General features: G+C 41.6%; 1 protein-coding gene across 1 annotated transcript in view; it reads left to right on the top strand.

The window, feature by feature from the left end:
• The window catches only part of LOC120852822 (protein farnesyltransferase subunit beta), an 81,638-nt gene that overhangs the window by 11,222 nt on the left and 47,960 nt on the right, over positions 1–22,456 (top strand). The window contains exon 2 of the mRNA XM_040226282.1: positions 21,955–22,019. Within this exon, the coding sequence (XP_040082216.1) occupies positions 21,955–22,019 (65 nt within the window). The remainder of the gene's footprint in view (positions 1–21,954; positions 22,020–22,456) is intronic.

Genomic DNA, 22,456 nt, shown 5'->3' with positions numbered 1-22,456 from the left:
GTCACTCCACCCTTCTCTAACCTGCTCTGCAGGTCCCAGTAGGCAGACCTGCACTGACAGGCAGCCTTGGTTTCTGACTTCTGGTTGCATTTGCCCACAGGGAGTGTTAGTAGGGAATGAGTGAGAGAGAAGGATGAGATGGGCATTTGTATTCTCTTCCCAAAGAACTGTGTGGGTGGGGCAGTCTCTAGGCTTAAGGTCAATCCCTAGTTAAGTGTCTCCTCCATGGAGCTCTCCGTCTCCTTCTCCACTCCTTTTCATTCTTCAGGTCTAGAAGGGGGTGAAGTACCCCATGCTGCTAGCCCCCATGTCGTGATAGGAACTCTCCTCAGATCACCCACTTTGAATGTGCCATCTGTTTCCTACCAGAGGTCAGACTGATCTGTAACTGGAAGATTTTGCCACAATCTTTTGAGCATTTGAGCAGGCCCATTTAGGTCCCTGTCGAGAGTAGACTGTGAGGAGGCCAGTGTGAGTGCAGGGAAACCAGTTAGGTGGATATTGCAATATTGATGATGGCTTTGCTCAGGGCTGTGGTGGTGGAGGTAATGAGCAGTGCTGAGATTCTGGGTGTCTTTTGGAGGTCTCTGTCTTGACAAGCTGTTTTACTTCTCAACGAACTGATGAGCTTGATGCTCAGAGGACCTTTTATGACCACAAAGCAAGATGTTGTTTTATTATTAGTGATTATCTTTCTTTTTGTGTCATCTGCAGCCACCCCATTGCAAATGTTCCATAATTCAGGCTGATAAGGTAATACCAGTACAGTCTCGGAGGTAGCAGGCTTACCAAAAGCAGTTGTTATTGAAGATACTACTCCCATTTTCCTTTTAGACAGCCCTTGAACAGAGGCAAAAGCATTCTCCACTTGAAATGGCGTGATGTCATTAGACAACATTCAGTCAAGTAACAGTCAATTCTGAGGGAAATTGAGAAGAATTATTTGTTGTTGTTCCATTGCTCGGTTGTGTCCAACTCTGCTAACCCATGTACTGCAGCACACCAGGCTTCTCTCACTTCAGTTCAGTCATTCAGTTGTGTCCGACTCTTTGCGACCCCATGAACCGCAGCACACCAGGCCTCCCTGTCCATCACCAACTCCCGGAGTCCACCCAAACCCATGTCCATTGAGTTGGTGATGCCATCCAACTATCTCATCCTCTGTTGTCCCCTTCTCCTCCTGCCTTCAATCTTTCCCAACATCAGGGTCTTATCAAATGAGTCAGCTCTTCCCATCAGGTGGCCAAAATATTGGAGTTTCAGCCTCAACATCAGTCCTTCCAATGAACACCCAGGACTGATTTCCTTTAGGATGGACTGGTCGGAGTTCTTGCAGTCTCCTTGCAGTCCAAGGGACTCTCAAGAGTCTTCTCCAACACCACAGTTCAAAAGCATCAATTCTTCAGCACTCAGCTTTCCTTATAGTCAAACTCTCACATCTGTACATAACTACTGGAAGAACCATAGTCTTGACTAGACAGACCTTAGTTAACAAAGTAATGTCTCTGCTTTTTAATATGCTGTCTAGGTTGGTCATAACTTTCCTTCCAAGGAGTAAGCGTCTTTTAATTTCATGGCTGCAATCACCATCTGCAGTGATTTTGGAGCCCCCAAAAATAAAGTCAGCCACGGTCAGCCCCATGAAGTGATGGGACTGGATGCCATCCCAGTAGTTTTCTGAATGTTGGCTTTAAGCCAACTTCTTCACTCTCCTCTTTCACTTTCATCAAGAGGCTCTTTAGTTCCTCTTCACTTTCTGGTGTCATCTGCCTATCCGAGGTTATTGATGTTTCTCCTGGCAATCTTGATTCCAGCTTGTGCTTCATCCAGCCCAGTGTTTCTCATGATGTACTCTGCATATAAGTTAAATAAGCAGGGTGACAATATACAGCTTTCCTGTCCTTCATCATCTCTTGGAGTTTGTGCAAACTCATGTCCATTGAGTTGGTGATGAATTCTTTTCTCTTAGAGGAAAAAAAAAAGAATACTCCTGAAGCAATCATAGAATGACTCACAAGAAAATATAATGAAGTGCTTAATTCTGACTGCATTGCACGAGGTTTCAGGGAGTGGAAGCTGATCTGTTGTGGGCTGAGGGAGTCAAAACAACTTCATGGAGGATGTGGATGGGGTCGGGCTGTAAAGATGGAGTTTGAGGGGCAGCCATGCCAATTTGAGGAGCCCTTAAGAGGGAAGACTTACCAGGTTGGCTGTGGTAGGGCATTAGGTCAATGGATGAGGGGGCTGATCTAATGCTAGATGGGGAAGAGGGGAAGGTAGAATGGGATGAAGAGAGCCAGGCCAAAGAGCTGGCTGCAAGTGCCAGGCATTGCACTACTGCAGATCCTGAAGGAGGGAGCACTGGGTATCCAGGAATGAATCCTGAACTCCTGCTGATGACTTGTTTCAAGTTCTGTCTCTGAAAGATTATTACATGGAAGTGGAACAAGTTCCTACATATGGTCAAACTAACTAGTTTTTTATGCTTCTGATAAAAGGGACCAGAGCTTTGCTTGTTAAATGCTTAGTAGGCTAGTTATGTGAATCAATTTTATTTTATTGAAATTCAGCATATATCATGTTACTCAACTATAAGAAAGTGCAAATATCAAAATCTCCCAGTTTTCCTTTTAAAAAGCTCCCTAAAGTGCTTTTTGGAGTATACTTGGAGTATATACAAGTACACATACTTGTAGGAGCCGAAGCTCCAATACTTTGGCCACCTGATGGGATAAGCCAGCTCATTGGAAAAGAGCCTGATGTTGGCTGGGAAAGATTGAGGGCAGGAGGAGAAGGGGATGACAGAGTATGAGATGATTGGATGGCATCACTGACACAAGAGACATGAATCTGAGTAAACTCCAGAAGATAGTGAAGGACAGGGAAGCCTGGTATGCTGCTGTCCATGGTGTCACCAAGAATTGGACCCGACTTAGCAACTGGGCTTCCCTGGTGGCTCAGAGGTTAAAGCATCTGCCTGCAATGCAGGAGACTTGGGTTCGATCCCTGGGTCGGGAAGATCCCCTGGAGAAGGAAATGGCAACCCACTCCAGTATTCTTGCCTGGAGAATCCCATGGACAAAGGAGCCTGGTGGGCTACAGTCCACGGGTCGCAAAGAGTCGGACACGACTAAGTGACTTCACTTTCACTTTTAGCAACTGGACAACAACAAAACAAACCAAAAGCCTACTGACAAGATTTACATTTTAAATTTAGGTATCTATGGATGAAATGGCTGGATGGTATCACCGACTTGATGGACATGAGTTTGAGTGAACTCCAGGAGTTGGTGATGGACAGGGAGGCCTGGCATGCTGCAATTCATGGGGTCACAAAGAGTCAGACACAACTGAGCGACTGAACTGAACTGTTTAAAATCACATTATTAAAATCACACTAATTTAGAAATATTGTTCTTTCTCCTCCTCATATTTATAAAACATTGTCTTCAAATTCGTCATATCCATCTTTGACCTTAATGTTTTTATTATCATTGGTGCTACATCTTAGATCTATGAATATGTTTTTGCAGGCCATACTTGTAGTTTTTTGAGATACATCCTTTTTGAATATGGAAAAGATACTGAATATTTTATCACAAGTTACAATTATTATTATTTTACAATGTGTCCAGTTGGTGCATATCTTTGATCTTCACAATTTAAACACTTTATTACTTTTTAAAGGTATCTTTGAAAGGGTTTACAGTGGCAGTTTACATATGGAAGTGTGAGCTCATATCCCCAGGCATTTAAATCTGTGTTTGTCTTCTTTCATTGATACCATCAGCTGACCTCTGTAGGCAGCCAAAACCAACCTTAACTTAGGTTCTTCTAGGCTGATGTATCAACCCCAACTGGTTCATATTCAAAATAAAGAATTGAAAGAACTCCCCACAGCAAGAGTTACTTTGTAAGTATTTCCTATAAGGTGACTTGTTTTTTCTGAGGGATAATTGTTTTAGGATGAATCCTTCTCTTATATTTAATCTATTAATGGTTCTTTTACCACTTCTTCAGCATTTGCATGAATCTCAGGCAGCAACTCTGCTTTCTGGAATGGGCCTTCTCTGGGAGAGAGGGGGAGATGTAGGGAGAAGGGAAGTGATGATCTATGATATGAAAGTTGGTGCAGCATGAGATTTGCTTTAGATAGAAGCTGTGAAAGAGAAAGTACCAAATGTATGAGTTGGTTTTTTTTTAACCACTCAGCTATGAATGGAAATTATTCTGTGCTTCCGATTGAACTTCTAGAAAAATTCCATGAGCTGTCTTTTAAACAGAGCTGTCAAGAATGCAGGCAGATGGCTAGATCTGCATTTGTATTGCCATGGCACCTATGTCTTGGGGACTTGGGGGCAGTCACTGCATCTCTGACCCCTAGATTCTCACATAGTCTCTCCGTTGTTGAAAACCACAAACTGATACACATGTTAGTTTATATCGTGTACATAGACTAGGCACACACACACATATATTTAATAGTTCATATTATATAAAGTTGCATGTGCATGTACATCCATTTAAATATATAGTACTGAAGGAAAAAATCTTTTCCAGTACCCAGCTTAGATTCTCCAGATGGGGCCATGTAAATTAGACTGATCAAAAACAAATTAACAAGAGAAAAAGAAACAGAAATTTATTGACATATGCATTGCGTATGTACACCTGGGAACACCCATTGATGGGTCACCCAAGGGTAATTACATGCCCTTGTATGCCACCTTAGGCTAAAACAAAGAAAGGGTTTTAGGCTTTGGGGCTGGGGAGACAACTCATGGGAACGATCCAGGAAAAGTATGGTAAACAAGAGTTGTTTAGTTAGGTTTGCCATTCAGATTTAAGTCAGTTCCTTCTCCACTGATTAAAATTGTTAGGAGTCCGCCACTCCCTGGTATGGAGAGGGAGACATCTTTACAAAAGGAAACTTAATGCCTTGTTTTTAGAGCTTTTTCTTCATCTCCTGGTTATCAGTGGCCTTTAGCTTAAAATAATCTATATACCAAAAAGGCCTGTTTTGGGATGGCATATTCTGGGACTCCTCAATATGTGTAATCTGACTTCAGTAAACTTAAAACCGTTCTGTCCATAGAAACACTTAGCCTGTGCCCTGTCAGAAGCAGGGGTAAACTTTTGACAAATGAGTAGACTTAACTCTGAACTCTTATGTTCCCTTTTTGCCATATCCTAAGTGACCAGTTGCCTCATGACTGGAGAAAGTGGGAGATGTATTGTTAGGACTAAGTTATGTTGTACATTAAAGAGCTTTGGGAGGGCAGACAAGGGTTTCTCTAAGTATATCTCCATTGCAGAGTTAGAGTTGCTGGGTTGTAGGGTCTGTGTCTTTTCAGTGTTGTTACCTGCTACCGTGTTGCCCTCCACAGTGGCTCTAGCAATTTAAGCATTAATTAGTGGTGTACTACAATTAGTGGGACTTCCCTGCTGGCCCAGACGGTAAAGCGTCTGCCTACAGTGCGGGAGACCCGGGTTCTATCCCTGGATCGGGAAGATCCCCTAGAGAAGGAAATGGCAACCCACTGCAGTCCTCTTGCCTAGAAAATCCCATGGAGCCTGGTAGGCTACAGTCCATGGGGTCGCAAAGAGATGGACATGACTGAGCGAGTAATTAGTGGAGTTCTATTTTGCCATCACCTTCTCTGAGACTTTGTTGTCAGCAGTCTTAATTTGGGAAAAATAGTATCTTTTACATACGTTTCAAATATCTTCCCCTGGGCTCTTGTTTGCCTTTAATGTTGCTTATTTTTATGCTCTTCTTTGTCTTTTTCCTTATAGTTTGGTATAAAGATATTCTCCTATATGCTGTTTTAATCACTTGACTCAAGTTTTTCATATTTGAGTTTAATCAACATGGATTTTACTTATTTGCTTTTAGGATGTGAGGTCAGAAGGCAGTTTTTATTAGCAACACTTACTGTCCATATTTTTTCCTTTAATATTGGATTTTCCCATCTCTGCCTTAAACCAAGTTTTTGTATGTACATGGGCTGTTAGGAATTCTTTAATGAAAAATGCTGCTAAAGGGACTTCCCTGGTGGCCTAGTTGCTAAGACTGTACTCCCAATGCAGGGAGCCCAGGTTCAATCCCTGGTCAAGGAAGTAGATTCCACATGCAATAGCTAAACACAACTAAGACCCAGCATGGCAAAAAAAAAAAAAGCTACTAGAGGACATTTCCTGAACAGTATAGTCCAGTAATGCTGTGTGCCTGACCTTTGAATGATGCGGGCTACTACTGATAGCATAGCTGTGGATCTGTGGCCATTGGGAACTCTTTTCTAGTGTTCATTTTTGTTTATGATTTAAACTTAATTTTCCTTCATTGCTTCTGGAACACCTGATGTTAAAACAAGGTTTTCTAAAAAAGGAATTGGCAGTGAGGGCAGAGGGTCTCAAACCTGGTTGACCATTAGAATCACCTGGGGAGTTTTGGCCTCCCCATCCCCTCCTCCAGGATTGTACCCCCAACCAATTAAAACAGAACTCCTGGGGGTGGGACCCAGGCATTGGTATTTTTAAGCTCTTCTAATAGGCAGCCAGGGTTGAGAACCCATGGTTCATAAAGGATTCATAGAGGATCTCAGCCTTGATAGAGAAGAACACCAGCTGATTACAGAGACTCTGTCAACTCTGACCGCCCACTGAATCTTGGACTCAAAGTATTAGGATATTTGTTCAGAGGAATGTTCTACCTTGTCACCTTTGTTTAACCTTTGCTAGTTAAGAAGAAGAAAAGTGTGGTGAGCAGTTGAAAAGAAAGATAGTTATAAATTAAGAAAGTCCTATTTGGAGTCAAACTCAAGCATTAGCCTCTGAGCTGAAATCCACCGTGACTATTAAAGAAAACCTTTTTGATCTATCAAACATAAGCATGCGTCAGAATCCTCTGGAGGACTTGTTAAAAAGAATCCTCTGGGTAGGCCCCATCCCAGTAGTTTCTGATTCGATAAATCTATGACCTGAAAATTTATATTTTTAACAAGCTCAGCTTGGTTGCAGTTATACTGCCTCTGAGCTACTTGCTCTAAAGGTTTCTGTTGTTGTTTTTTTTTTTTTTTTCCATTGTTGGTTTTTTAAATCCATTCTCCTAATGATGGACAACTGGGCTGTTGCCAGATTCTGGATATAATGCATAATGTGGTTATAAACATTCTCGTAGAAGTCTTTTTATGATCATGTGCTTTCATGGGTTAAAAACCTGCAAGTGGAATTGCAGGTAGGTGTATATTAGTTCTAAATGAAACCACTAGCCTTTTCCAGAGTGATCATACCTGTTACACTCTCACCAGCAGTGTGTGAGGACTCTGGTTCCTTGACACCCTTGCCAACATTTGGTGTTGTCCCTCTTTTCAACTTTAGTCATTCTGCTAGTGGATGTGGAGGGGTATTGTTAAAGAAAAAATTATTCACGACACATGTTAAAGAAGACTTTATTCAAGGAGGACTACTATGATGGTGTTTTGCAGTGGGGGAGAGAGATTGGGCTCAAGTCTGAATACAGCGAGGAAAATTGGGAATTGATAGCATTCTTTGGCATTGCCTTTCTTTGGGATTGGAATGAAAACTGACCTTTTCCAGTCCTTTGCTGAGTTTTCCAGATTTGCTGGCATATTGACTGCAGCACTTTCACAGCATCATCTTTTAGGATTTGAAATAGCTCAACTGGAATTCCATCACCTCCATTAGCTTCATATGTAGTGATACTTCCTAAGGCCCACTTGACTTCACATTCCAGGACGTCTGGCTCTAGGTGAGTGATCACACCATCATAGTTATCTGAGTCATGAAGATCTTTTTTGTATAGTTCTTCTGTGTATTCTTACCATCTCTTCTTCATATCTTCTGCTTCTGTTAGGTCCGTACCATTTCTGTCCTTTATTGTGCCCATCTTTGCATGAAATGTTCCTTTGTATCTCCAATTTTCTTGAAGAGATCTCTAGTCTTTTCTATTCTACTGTTTTCCTCTATTTCTTTGCATTGATCACTGAGGAAGGCTTTCTTATCTCTCCTTGCTATTCTTTGGAACTCTCCATTCAGATGGGTATATCTTTCCTTTTCTCCTTTACCTTTAGCTTCTCTTCTTTTCTCAGCTATTTGTAAGGCCTCCTCAGACAACCATTTTGCCTTTTTGCATTTTTTTTTCTTGCAGATGGTCTTGATCACTGCCTCCTGTACAATGTCACGAACCTCCATCCATAGTTCTTCAGGAACTCTGTCTATTAGATCTAATCCCTTGAATTTGTTTGTTATGTCCACTGTATAGTCATAAGGGATTTGATTTAAGTCATACTTGAATGGTCTGGTGATTTTCCCCACTTTCTTCAATTTAAGTCTGAATTTGGTAATAAGGAGTTCATGATCTGAGCCACAGTCAGCTCCCAGTCTTGTTTTTGCTGACTGTATGGTGCTTCTCCAGCTTTGGTTGCAAAGAATATAATCAATCTGATTTTAGTATTGACCACCTGGTGATGTCCATGTGTAGAGTCTTCTCTTATGTTGTTGGAAGAGGGTGTTTGCTATGACCAGGACATTCTCTTGGCAAAACTCTGTTAGCCTTTGCCCTGCTTCATTCTGTACTCCAAGACCAAGTTTGCCTGTTACCCCAGGTGTTTCTTGACTTCCTACTTTTGCATTGCAGTTCCCTATAATGAGAAGGACATCTTTTTTGGGTTTTAGTTTTAGGAGTTGTAGGTCTTCATAGAACCGTTCAACTTAAGCTTCTTCAGCATTACTGGTTTGGGCATAGACTTGGATTACTGTGATTTTGAATGTTTTGCCTTGGAAACAAACAGAGATCATTCTCTCGTTTTTGAGATTGCATCCAATACTACATTTGGGACTCTCTTGTTGACTATGATGGCTACTCCATTTCTTCTAAGGGATTCTTGCCGACAGTAGTAGATATAATGGTCATCTGAGTTAAATTCAACCATTCCAGTCCATTTTAGTTCACCGATTCCTAAAATGTTGATGTTCACTCTTGCCATCTCCTGTTTGACCACTCCCAATTTACCTTGGTTCATGGACCTGATATTCCAGGTTCCTAAGCAACATTATTCTTTACAGACTTTACGTCCATCACCAGTCACATCTACAACTGGGTGTTGTTTTTGCTTTGGCTCTGTCTCTTCATTCTTTCTGTAGTTATTTCTCCATTGTTTTCCAGTAGCATATTGGGCACCTACTGACCTGGAGAGTTCATCTTTCAGTGTCTTATCTTTTTGCCTTTTCATACTGCAAAGATGGACACAGAAGTACAAAAGTCAAGGCCTAATTGGGAGGAGGATTCAGAGGAGCATAATTAAAGTTTCATTAAGTAGAGTCTCTTGGACAGCAAGGAGATCAAATCAGTCAATCCTAAAGGAGATCAACTCTGAATATTCTTTGGAAGTACTGATGTTGAAGCTGAAACTCTAGTACTTTGGCTACCTGATGTGAAGAGCTGACTCATTGGAAAAGACCCTGATGCTGGGAAAAATTGAAGGCAGGAGGGAAAGGGGACAACAGAGGATGCGATGGTTGGATAGCATCACTGACTTAGTGGACATGAGTTTGAGCAAACTCCGGGAGATAGTGACGGACAGGGAAGTCTGGCATGCTGCAGTCCATGGGGTCGCAAAGAGTTGGACACGACTGAGCGGCTGAACCACAACATCAATAGTCTCTGTCATGTTGCATTGTAGAATATTTGCTTCTAAATCGACAGAAGCGGCCTCTAATTGATTTCAACATCTATTTAACTGCTATACATATAAATACATGTACAGTGTGTGTGCGCAGATGTGTTTGACTTTTCAAAAAAGTAGTTGTGGTGAAATCTTGGTGCGTGTGTGCTAAGTCACTTCAGTCGTGTCCAACTCTTTGTCACCCTGTAGACTATAGCCCTCCAGGCTCCACGGTTTATGTGAGTCTCCAGGCAAGAATATTGGAGTGGGTTGCCTTGCCCTCTTCCAGGGGATCTTCCTGACCTAGGGATCAAACCCCAGTCTCCTGCATTGGCAGGTGGGTTCTTTACCACTACCACCAACGGGAAGCCCAGAAGCTTGATATTAAGTGTTTTGTTTTAATTCTTAATAATTTCTAACTTCTTATTATAAAAATTTTCAAATATATAAAAAATTGATAGTATTTGTTTGCCTTCCACCTAATTTCCCTGACTCCCATAAACTGTTCAAGGATAAATTTTAAAAGATAATAAGATCATGACTCATGCAGATATAAAATGAGCACCTGTCAAAGATTTTATTTGACTGATGAACCCAGTACTTCGGATAAGAACTCAACATGCCATACATTTATAGTCTGATAGGAATGTGGAAATAGATTTGCAAATGGATGCAAAACTGGTCAATAGTCATAGAGTGATAGTTAGTTGCATTTTACTAGATACACTTTGCATATCTGTGGACAGAAATTATTTGCATTACTGTCAGTTTTCTGCAAATTAACTTCTATCTCTACAGAGTTGTGAGATAGTCTAGTCTCACAACTAGACTAGAGATAACCTAGTAGAGATAACCCAATAATGGATCATCCAGCCAGGACACAGTTTTCCTTTAGGGGTTGTGTCTGTATGTTTATATGGTGTGTGCGTGTGTGTGTGTGTGTTTGTGTGTGTATGAGACTATATGTATATGACTATTTTTTCCCCTGGATTTGGAAAGAAGATGAAGTTATTTTGACAGTTAACCACTAAACAATAAAGCATGCATCTCTTAAGAATAACATTCTACATAAAGATAATAAAATCACATCTAAGAAGATTAATAATCAGATAATCACAATGGTATGGTCACTCACCTAGTGATCAGACATCCTGGAGTGCGTAGTTGAGTGGGCCTTAGAAAGCATCACTATGAACAAAGCTAGTGGAGGTGATGGAATTCCAGTTGTGCTATTTCAAATCCTAAAAGATGATGCTGTGAAAGTGCTGGACTCAATACGCCAGGAAATGTGGAAAACTCAGCAGTGGCCACAGGACTGGAAAAGGTCAGTTTTCATTCCAATCCCAAAGAAAGGCAACGCCAAAGCAAGTTCAAACTACCGCACAGTTGCACTCATCGCACACGCTAGCAAAGTAATGCTCAGAATTCTGCAAGCCAGGCTTCAATAATACATGAACCGTGAACTTCCAGATGTTCAAGCTGGATTTAGAAAAGACAGAGGAACCAGTGATCAAATTGCCAACATCTGTTGGATCATCAAAAAAGCAGAGAGTTCCAGAAAAACATCTGCTCTGTTTTATTGACTATGCCAAAGCCTTTGTGTTAGTTCAGTTCAGTTGCTCAATTGTGTCTGACTCTTTGAGACCCAGTGACCTGCAGCAGGCCAGGCCTCCCTGTCCATCACCAACTCCCAGAGTCCACCCAAACCCATGTCCATTGAGTCGGTGATGCCATCCAACCATCTCATCCTCTGTCGTCCCCTTTTCCTCCTGCCCTCAATCTTTCCCAGAATCAGCATCTTTTCAAATGAGTCAGTTCTTCGCATCAGGTAGCCAAAGTATTGGAGCTTCAGCTTCAACATCAGTCCTTCCAATCACAACAAACTGTGGAAAATTCTGAAGGAGATGGGAATACCAGACCACCTGACCTGCCTCATGAGAAATCTGTATGCAGGTCAGGAAGCAACAGTTAGAACTGGACATGGAACAACAGACTGGTTCCAAATAGGGAAAGGAGTACTTCAAGGCTGTATATTGTCACCCTGCTTATTTAACTTCTATGCAGAGTACATCATGAGAAACACTGGGCTGGGTGAAACACAAGCTGGAATCAAGACTGCCGGGAGAAATATCAATAATCTCAGATATGCAGATGACACCACCCTTATGGCAGAAAGTGAAGAAGAACTAAAGAGCTTCCTGATGAAAGTGAAAGAGGAGAGTGAAAAAGTTGGCTTAAAATTCAACATTCAGAAAACAAAGATCATGGCATCTGGTCCCATCACTTCATGGCAAATAGATGGGGAAACAGTGGAAACAGTGAGAGACTTTATTTTCTTGGGCTCCAAAATCCCTACAGATGGTGATTGCAGCCATGAAATTAAAAGACACTTGCTCCTTGGAAGATAAGCTATGACCAACCTAGACAGCGTATTAAAAAGCAGAGACATTACTTTGCCAATAAAAGTCTGTCTAGTCAAAACTATCGTTTTTCCAAAGAATTGATGCTTTTGAACTGTGATGTTGGAGAAGACTCTTGAGAGTCCCTTGGACTGCAAGGAGATCAAACCAATCCATCCTAAGGGAAATCAGTCCTGAATATTCATTGGAAGGACTGATTTGCAGCTGAAGCTCCAATACTTTTGTCACCTGATGCGAAGAGCTGACTCATTTGAAAAGACCCTGATGCTGGGAAAGATTGAAGGTGAGAGAAGAAGGGGACATGAGTTTGAGTAAACTCCGGGAGTTGGTGATGGATAGGGAGGCCTGGTGTGCTGCAGTCTGTGGGATCACAAAGAGTTGGACACAACTGAGCAACTGAACTAAGAAGATTAAAAATAATTCTTTAATACCATCTAATATTCACATTTGTTTTTCAGTTCCCCCAATTTCTCAAGATTCTTTTTATATCTTTCTGGTATGTTTTGAATCTGGAGCCAATCAAAGATGCTTTATTTCAGGTTGTTTAAAATTTTTGAAGAGCTAATCCTTTGGGAATTAAATTTTCTTATGACTAATCCTGATGACCTTTCTTGTAACATTTCATGTAGCAGTGTTTCTGAAACAGATGCTTTCCGATGTCATCCTCCTCTGAAGAGAGCCAAATCACTTTCATTAACATGGTCACAAACTGTGTCCTTTGCCCTCAAGGAAAATGAACCTATGGGCTTTTTGCTGTTTACACAAGAGAAAACTATCTTTTACTGTAGGGCTGTTAATACCTTTTGTGTTGTAGCCAGTTGGTAGCTGCCTTGCCTAGCTGCCGAAAGGAGAGATTAACTAGAACAGAATAGTCTCTTGCTTTGAGATAAAAAGGAGACATGGAAATTCAAGATAAAATTCAAGATAAAATGAAAGGCCAGGGAAAGGGGACATGCTTTAGCACCTCTATATTGAAGCTGAACCTTCCTTCCTTTCTTCCTTACTCCCTTCCTTCCTAAGTCTGACTTGAGAGCTATACAGTGTTAGAGTTCTTCATGATTTAGGTAACTTTCTTTTTAAATGGTTTCCCTCAATTCTCCTATATTTAAAGTGAGAATTTTGATAAAATTTTAAAAAGGAATTTAATTATAATTCTTGTTTTATAGACACTATGCAGTTGTGACTGCTTTTCTTAATTCTGTCCCAAAGGCTACATTTCTAACTTTACTGATGTTTGGAGGCCCCAAGACCACTGTTAGGGTCACTGATTGACTGCTAGTTCAGTTCAGTTCGGTTCAGTCGCTCAGTCGCGTCCGACTCTTTGTCACCCTATGGACTGCAGCACACCAGGCCTCCCTGTCTGTCACCAACTCCCAGAATTTATTCAAACTCATGTCCATTGAGTTGGTAATGCCATCCAACCATCTCATCCTCTGTTGTCCCCTTCTCCTCCTGCCTTCAATCTTTCCTAGCATCAGGGTCTTTTCAAACGAGTCAGCTCTTCGTACCAGGTGGCCAAAGTATTGGAGTTTCAGCTTCAACATCAGTCCTTCCAGTGAATATTCAGAACTGATTTCCTTTTGGATTGGATCTCCTTGCAGTCCAAGGGACTCTCAAGAGTCTTCTCCAACATCACAGTTCAAAACATCAGTTCTTTGGCACTCAGCTTTCTTTATTGTCCAACTCTCACATCCATACATGACTACTAGAAAAACCATAGCTTTGACTAGAGGGACCTTTGTTGGCAAAGTAATGTCTCTGCTTGTTAATATGCTATCTAGGTTGATCAGAACATTCCTTCCAAGGAGTAAGCATCTTTTAATTTCATGGCTGCAATCACCATCTGCAGTGATTTTGGAGCCCCCAAAATAAAGCCTACCACTGTTTCCCCATCTATTTGCCATGAAGTGATGGGACCAGATGCCATGATCTTAGTTTTCTGAATGGTGAGCTTTAAGCCAACTTTTTCACTCTCCTCTTTCACTTTCATCAAGAGGTTCTTTAGTTCTTCACTTTCTGCCATAAGGGTGGTGTCATCTGCATATCTGAGGTTATTGATATTTCTCCTGGCAATCTTGATTCCAGCTTGTGCTTCACTCAGCCCAGCGTTTCTCATGATGTACTCTGTATAGAAGTTAAATAAGCAGGGTGACAATATACAGCCTTGAAGTACTCCTTTCCTTATTTGGAACCAGTCTGTTGTTCCATGTCCAGTTCTAACTGTTGCTTCCTGACCTGCATACAGATTTCTCAGAGGCAAGTCAGGTGGTCTGGTATTCCCATCTCTTTCAGAATTTTCCACAGTTTGTTGTGATCCACACAGTCAAATGCTTTGGCATATTCACTGAAGAAGAAATAGATGTTTTTCTGGAACTCTCTTGCTTTTTCCATGATTCAGCAGATGTTGGCAATTTGATCTCTGGTTCCTCTGCCTTTTCTAAAACCAGCTTGAACATCTGAAAGTTCACAGTTCACGAATTGTTGAAACCTGGCTTGGAGAATTTTGAGCACTACTAATGTTACCTGAAAACTGGGTTTCCCTCTTGGTGGATGTTGAGCCAAAAGACACAGCCAAATCAAAGATTGGAAGCAGGAAATATTTATTAATAAAAATAGGGAGGGCACTGGGGAATCTTTCCCAAGGCAGTATCTCCCTTAACAGCAAAGCTGGGAAAGTTTTAAGCTAGGGTACATGCATATTCACGATTAGGCTTGAGTCCAAGCTTTAGTTGATTAAAGCCAGAAGGATCAGTAAAGGTCAGCATGGTCAGCCTTTGGTTTCAGTAGATCTGGTGGTTGAGGCCTTGAGCTACTCTTTTCCATTGAAAGAGAACTAGGAATTTTCACAACTGATGTGTTATCTTTGCTACTGTTATTTTTCTTGCCTGATAATTTCTGCATTCTTTGGTCTCTTAAGATCATTGATTACTAAGACCTGTTCAAGGGCAAGCATTGTAGCCAGGCTTAGATCCCAGAATGGCTTTGGCTTAGGCCAAAAATGGCTTCTCTTATGTCAGGAAAGTCATGTCTGATTTTCTTTCTCTGGGGACCTCTACCTTTTCTGCTTACACAAAGATTCAGGGTACTCAGAATATAGCTGTACTCAAGGTGATGATTTATTATAGCAAAAGGCTAGAAAGCAAATCAGCCAAGGGAGAAGGCTCATGGGGCGAAGTCTGCAGGAAACTAGGACAAGTTTCTAAGAGTCCTCTCCCAGGGGAATCACAGAGGAGTTTAATTTCTCCGGTATCAAACTGTGAGCACACATGCAGAACTGGCAGGGAAGCCCATTAGAGACTTGTTGCTCATGGTTTTTAGTGTGCCTGGTCACTAAAACCAGCACCCTCTTTTTAGAATAATTCCAGGCTCCCAGAAGGAAAGTAGCTACTCAGCATAAACTACCTTGTTGATACAGTTTAGGCTCAGTGAGCCAGTCATCAACGCTGGGAATGGTGGGAACCCTGGCATGTTCTAGGCTCCCAGACTCCAGCGAGGATCTATCTTTCAAGGAGGCCTTCCTAAGGATAGCAGTCTCAGGCCTGCTATGGTAACTCTTTTATATACAACTAGCTTTTTTCCTTTTCTTCTGCTATGCAAATCAGAACATTGAAAGAATGCTTATATCTTCCCAGTGACAAAATTACTCAGATTTATATAACACTGGCAGATAACAGGCAGAGAAGGGGAAGCAGAAAGGGATGTTGCATGCTTTGGCAATTACTTTCATTTTCTCATCCTCAGATGACTAGTTTTTAATTTCTGTATTAATCCACTACTATTTGTTTAAAAACCTGTAGGCTTATTGCTAGTACTATTTTGAAAGTTGTACTCTGAAAATCATACTTTGTGCTTTGAAGTGATTGGATTGTTTTCTCTTAAAAAATACACCAGTTCCTAAAAACAACCCACAGAATGGGAGTAGGACAGGGAACTTGTATCTGGAATACATAAAGATTTATTACAGTTCATTGATAAAAGACAAATAACCCAGTTTAAAAAATGAAGAAAAGATCTGGATAGACATTTCTCCAAACAATATCTACAAGTGTCCAATAAACCTGTGAAAAGATGCTTAATATCATTAGCCATCAGGGAAAGGCATTCAAAACTATAGTGACTTACTGCTTCAGAAACACTAGGATGATGATGATAAAAACACATAATAGCATGTTGCTGAGGATATGAAGAAACTAGAACTCTCATATTGCTGCTGAGGGGAATATAGAATGATATGACTGCTGTGGAAAAGTCTGGCAGTTCCTCAAATGATTACACATTAATATATGACCCAGCAGTTTCACTCGTAGTGATGCCCCAAACTTGGCCTCTGGGCACTAGGGCCAAATCAAATCTCAGAGGTAGAGTTTTGGGTGAAGTAGAAAACAGTGCTGGGCTGGATGAATTACAAGCTGGAATCAAGTTCGCTGGGACAAATATCAGCAACCTCAGAAATGCAGATGATAACACTCTAATGGCAGCTCGTGAAGAGGAACTGAAGAGCCACTTGAGGAGGGTCAAAGAAGTGAACGAAAAAGCTGGCTTAAAACTCAACATTCAAAAGATCATGGCATCTGGTGCCATCACTTCATGGCAAATAGATGGGGAAAAAGTGGAAACAGTGGAAACAGATTTTATTTTCTTGAGCTCCAAAATCACTGTGGATCATGGGGTGACTGTGGCCATGAAATTAAAAGATGCTTAGTCCTTGGAAAAGCTATGACAAACCTGGAAAGTGTAGTAAAAAGCAGAAACATCACATTGCTGACAGAGGTCCATCTAGTCAAAGCTATGGTTTTCCCAGAAGTCATGTATGGATATGAGAGTTGGGCCATAAAGATTGAGTGCCAAAGAACTGATGCTTTTAAATTGTGTTGGAGAAGACTCTTGAGAGTCCCTTGGACAGCAAGGAGATTGGTTCAGTTCAGTTCAGTAGCTCAGTCATGTCTGACTCTTTGAGACCCCATGGATTGCCCTGTCCATCACCAACTCCTGGAGCTTGCTCAAACTCATGTCCACTGAGTCGGTGATGCCATCCAACCATCTCATCCTCTGTCATCCCCTTCTCCTCCTGCCTTCAATCTTTCCCAGCATCAGAGTCTTTCAGATGAGTCAGTTCTTCACATCAGGTGGCCAAAGGATTGGAGTTTCAGCTTCAGCATCAGTCCTTCCAATTTCAGGACTGATTTCCTTTAGGATTGACTGGTTTGATCTCCTTGCAGTTCAAGGGACTCTCAAGAGTCTTCTCCAACATCACAGTTCAAAACATCAGTTCTTTGGCACTCAGCTTTCTTTATTGTCCAACTCTCACATCCATACATGACTACTGGAAAAACCATAGCTTTGACTAGATGGACCTTGGTTGGCAAAGTAATGTCTCTGCTTTTGAATATGCTGTCTAGGTTGGTCATAGCTTTTCTTCCAAGGAGCAAGTGTCTTTTAATTTCATGGCTGCAGTCACCATCTGTAGGGATTTTAGAGCCAAGAAAATAAAGTCTCTCACTGTTTCCATTGTTTCCCCATCTATTTGCTATGAAGTGATGGGACTGGATGCCATGATCTTAGTTTTTTGAATGTGGAGTTTTAAGCCAGCCTTTTCACTCTCCGTTTTCATTTTCATCAAGAGGCTCTTCAGTTCCTCTTTGCTGTCTGCCATAAGGGAGGTGTCATCTGCATATCTGAGGTTACTGATATTTCTCCCGGCAATCTTGATTCCAGCTTGTGCTTCATCCAGGCCAGCATTTAGCATGATGTGCTCTGTATATAAGTTAAAAAAGAAGAGTGACAATATACAGCCTTGACATACTCCTTTTCCTATTTGGAACCAGTCTGTTGTTCCATGTCCAGTTCTAACTGTTGCTTCTTGACATGCATACAGATTTCTTAGGAGGCAGGTAAGGTGGTCTGGTATTCCCATCTCTTTAAGAATTTTCCACAATTTGTTGTGATCCACACAGTCAAAGGCTTTGGCATAGTCAGTAAAGCAGAAGTAAATGTTTTTCTGGAACTCTCTTGCTTTTTCTATGATCCAACAAATGTTGGCAATTTGATCTCTGGTTCCTCTGCCTTTTCTAAATCCAGCTTGAACATCTGGAAGTTCTCAGTTCATGTACTGTTGAAGCCAGCTTGGAGAATTTTGAGCATTACTTTGCCAGTGTGTGAGATGAGTGCAACTGTGTGGTAGTTTGAACTTTCTTTGGCATTGCCTTTCTTTGGGATTGGAATGAAAACTGACCTTTTCCAGTTCTGTGGCCACTGCTGAGTTTTCCAGATTTGCTGACATATTGAGTGCAGCACTTTCACAGCCTCATCTTTTAGGATTTGAAATAGCTCAGCTGGAATTCCATTACCTCCACTAGCTTTGTTCGTAGTGATGCTTCCTAAGGCCCACTTCACTTCAGACTCCAAGATGTCTGGCTCTAGGTAAGTGATCACACCATCATAGTTATCTGGGTTATGAAGATCTTTTTTGTATAGGTCTTCTGTGTGTTCTTGCCACCTTTTCTTAATGTCTTCTGCTTCTGTTAGGTCCATACTGTTCCTGTCCTTTATTGAGCCCATCTTTGCATGAAATGTTCCCTTGGTATCTCTGATTTTCTTGAAGAGATCTCTAGTCTTTTCCATCCTGTTGTTTTCCTCTATTTCTTTGCATTGATCACTGAGGAAGGCTTTCTTATCTCTCTTTGCTGTTCTTTGGAATTCTGCATTCAGATGGGTATATCTTTTGTTTTCTCCTTTGGCTTTAGCTTCTCTTCTTTTCTCAGCTAGGAGATCAGTGAATCCTAAAGGAAATTAATCCTGAATATTCATCGAAAGGATTGATGCTAAAGCTGAAACTCCAATCCTTTGGCCACCTGATGTGAAGAACTAGCTCATTGTTAAAGACCCTGATGCTGGGAAAGATTGAAGGCAGGAGGAGAAGGGGATGACAGAAGACGCAATGGTTGGATGGCATCACCAACTCAATTGACATGAGTTTGAGCAAGCTTCAGGAGTTGGTAAAGGCCAGGGAAGCCTGGCATGCTGCAGTTCATGGGGTTGCAAAGAGTCGGACACGACTGAGTGACTGAACTGAACTGAACTGAGACAGCACTAGGACCCTGTCCCAGGCTGCACCGTCCTTTCCTGGCTAACCCTCCCTTATCTCCACATCCCCTCCCTTCCCTGATTAGCAACTGTTTGAATCTGCCCTTTGGAAATCAGGGAAGATCATGGAGGCTGGTGTCTGTTCCCTACAAACAAGGAATGGGTAAGGGGTGCTGGCAGAGAAAGGCTCCTGTGCCCAGGAGGCTCAAAGGGTCCTTCTCAGTTTCATGCATGCGTGCATGCTAAGTCGCTTCAGTTGTGTCTGACTTTTTGTGACCCTATGGACTATGGCCCACCAGACTCCTCTCTCCATGGGATTCTCCAGGCAAGAATACTGCAATGTGTTTCCAGCTCATACTCCAGGGGATCTTCCCAACCCAGGGACTGAATGCATATCTCTTATGTCTCCTGCATTGGCAGGGAGGTTCTTTACCACTAGCACCACCTGGGAAGTTTCACTAGGTATATACATATGAAAACATCCATCCATCCAAAAACTTGGACAAGAATATTCATAGCAGCATTATTCATAATAGCCAAAAAGTAGAAGCAACCTAAATGCTCATCAACTGATTCCATTTATATAAAATATTCAGAATAGCTAAATGGATTGTGAAAGAAAGTAGATTAGTGATGACAGGGGCTGGAAGGAGAGGGTGATTGCTTAGGGGTGCGGGGTTTCTTTTTAGAGTAGTGAAAGTGTTCTAAAATTGATTATGGTGATGATATGCAGCTCTGTGAATATAGTAAAAACCTCTGAATAATACACTTTAAATGGGTGCATTGAATGGTATGTGAATTATATCTTGATAAAACTGTTGGAAAAACGTACCCATTCTTAAGAGAAAATAAAGTGAATTATTTGTTCATTATCATGAATAGTTGATCTGAAATACTCTTGTATTTATGAAAATTTATAATATATATTTTCAGACACAAGTCAGTTACTAACTTCACGGGACTCTCTCTTATTCATTCTGAAGAGGAGTGATTAGGAAACCAGAAGAGAAATGAGACTATGTTGGGAATGGTTTAAGCAATTTCTTCTTTGCAGGTATGACATACCTGTGTTTCTGTCAGGTGTCTTACTTTAGAAATAAACCTCGGTTTTCGTCACCTGGTTCCTGGCTGCTTATGTTGCCCAAATGGTGACTGATGGTGGGACTTCCCTAAGAAGTTCTTGGCTGGAAGCTTTGCCTCCTGGGGGTCTCAAGTGTCAGTTAGAATGCTCATCCATTAGCCTCTGAATATTATTAAGTCATATGGATGTGAATTGATTTGTGTTTAGGTACAGGAAGTGAGTTTTCCTCCTACTTGCTTTTTGTTTTATTCAGAATTCATCAGTTCACTTGAACTATAACAGTATATTATAAAAAACCAAAACAACTATATAGTACACAAATCTTTGTATGTAATGATCTTCCTGACATATGTTTCTTTCTTTTTTTAAAATCTTGTTCAGCATATACCAGGGAAGGCATGACTGGCAATGCAGTGTGTGTTCCGCCGAGTCTGCTGCTTTGCATTAGTCCCATATCAGTGTCTGGCAGGGAGAAAGAATCCCGAGGAGTCTGGGACAACTTTCTCACTCCTCACGAGACAATCTCGCAGTGACTTCAGTCTGTTTTTTGAAGTATTGTAAATTCTTAGCCAGACAATCCCTCAAACTCATGTTCAAAGGCAAATACCAAAGCATATCCTGAGACCGAATATAAACGAATTTTGGATTGGCTGCCGTTTTAGCTGATACACATCACTGCTCCCCTCATCTTGATTCTTGCACACTTGTCAAAGGAGCTAGAAGCTCTAACTTCAGTGGGTGTTTCAGAAATATTAAATAATGCATTTTTTATATTTCCCAAGATGGTTAGATAGCATCACTGACTCAGTGGACCTGAATTTGAGCAAACTGTGGGAGATAGTGAAGGACAGGAAAACCTGGCGTGCTGCACTTGTTGGGGTCGCAAAGAGTTGGACACGACTTAGAAAGTGAACAACAGCTGTGAGAGGACATTATTCCGTATCTTGTAATCTCAGCAAGGACTGGCCTCACAAAGCAAGGAGGGCTGGGAAGGTGAAACCCTGTGTCCTGCTGGTCAGTCCCCTCCGGCACTACTGTGCTCTTTCCTTACATCATGCTGTGGTCTTCAGAGGAGCGTGGCCATCTCATTTCCTTTGTGACTTGACTTTCTGAGATTCTCCGTTTTATGGGACTGTGGCGTTGCTGTGTGACACAGGTCTAATGACCAGATGTGCTGTTTCTTTGGTGTCTCCACGGTCAATATTCTTGTAAATCCCTTCAGGAATTTTAATACTGTTCAATCTGTATTTAAATTACTAAATCTGACAGTAAGAAAGAGGACCCTTGGCAGAAATTGGATATTTGAGAATGACCAGTTAACAAACACCTAGACAACTTCATAGAGCGAGCAAAAACAGATCTTTCAAGCAAAGCGGATCTGTCTTTATCTCCAAGTAGCTGGTGTCGGGATGCCAAACTGCAGAACCGCCATTAGTTTGGATATTATGGATTAGTTTACTGGAGAAGTGGGTTGTGATGTTAACATGGTTCAGATCATTCTTTCTGTCCTTGTCCCACACCTGTCATCCCGCAGAGCTCCTGCATGCAGTCATATCATGCTGTCAGGCTCAAAGCCACACCAAGGAACTCTAGCCAGTAGGCATTTGTGGCAAGAGGAACAAAAAGTTGATGAAAGTCTTACCTGTTTTTGTTTTCTCTCTCCCATCTGCTACATCCTTACCAGGCAAAAGTAGAAGAAAAGATCCAAGAGGTCTTCAGTTCTTACAAGTTCAACCACCTTGTACCAAGGTAAGCTGTCTGAGTGGATCTGGGAAATACCATCTCCCATGGGAGCCTTTCTTCTCTCCTCCTTGAGCTTCTCCAACCTCGGGGTGTTGTAGCTATGAGGTTGGTGTTTCCTCTCCTTGTGGCTCCCTGAAGATGCTCCTGACGCCAGCTCCTGCCACTGTTAAAATACCGACTGGAGGAGTTGTGCACTTGAGCTGAGCCATCAGGCGTTACATGGGGATCCCCCTCAGGGCCTGAACTCTGAGCTCTGAAGATGGAGAGAGAGAAGAAGTTTGTGATCCTGTAGCTTAGTTCTGACCCGCTGCACTGGTGTTCAGAACTCTCAAGTTTTCTCTTTCATGTAACACTTTGAAACAGATGTAGAGTCAGGGGGATGGCAAAGGATGGAATCCTTTAGTGTATGTTACGACTTGACTGGGGAAATGTGGGGTGTTTGA

This window comes from Oryx dammah, unplaced genomic scaffold, assembly GCF_014754425.2.
Source record: "Oryx dammah isolate SB20612 unplaced genomic scaffold, SCBI_Odam_1.1 HiC_scaffold_26, whole genome shotgun sequence".
Taxonomy (NCBI): Eukaryota; Metazoa; Chordata; class Mammalia; order Artiodactyla; family Bovidae; genus Oryx; species Oryx dammah.
This window is presented reverse-complemented; position numbering and strand designations above follow the sequence as displayed.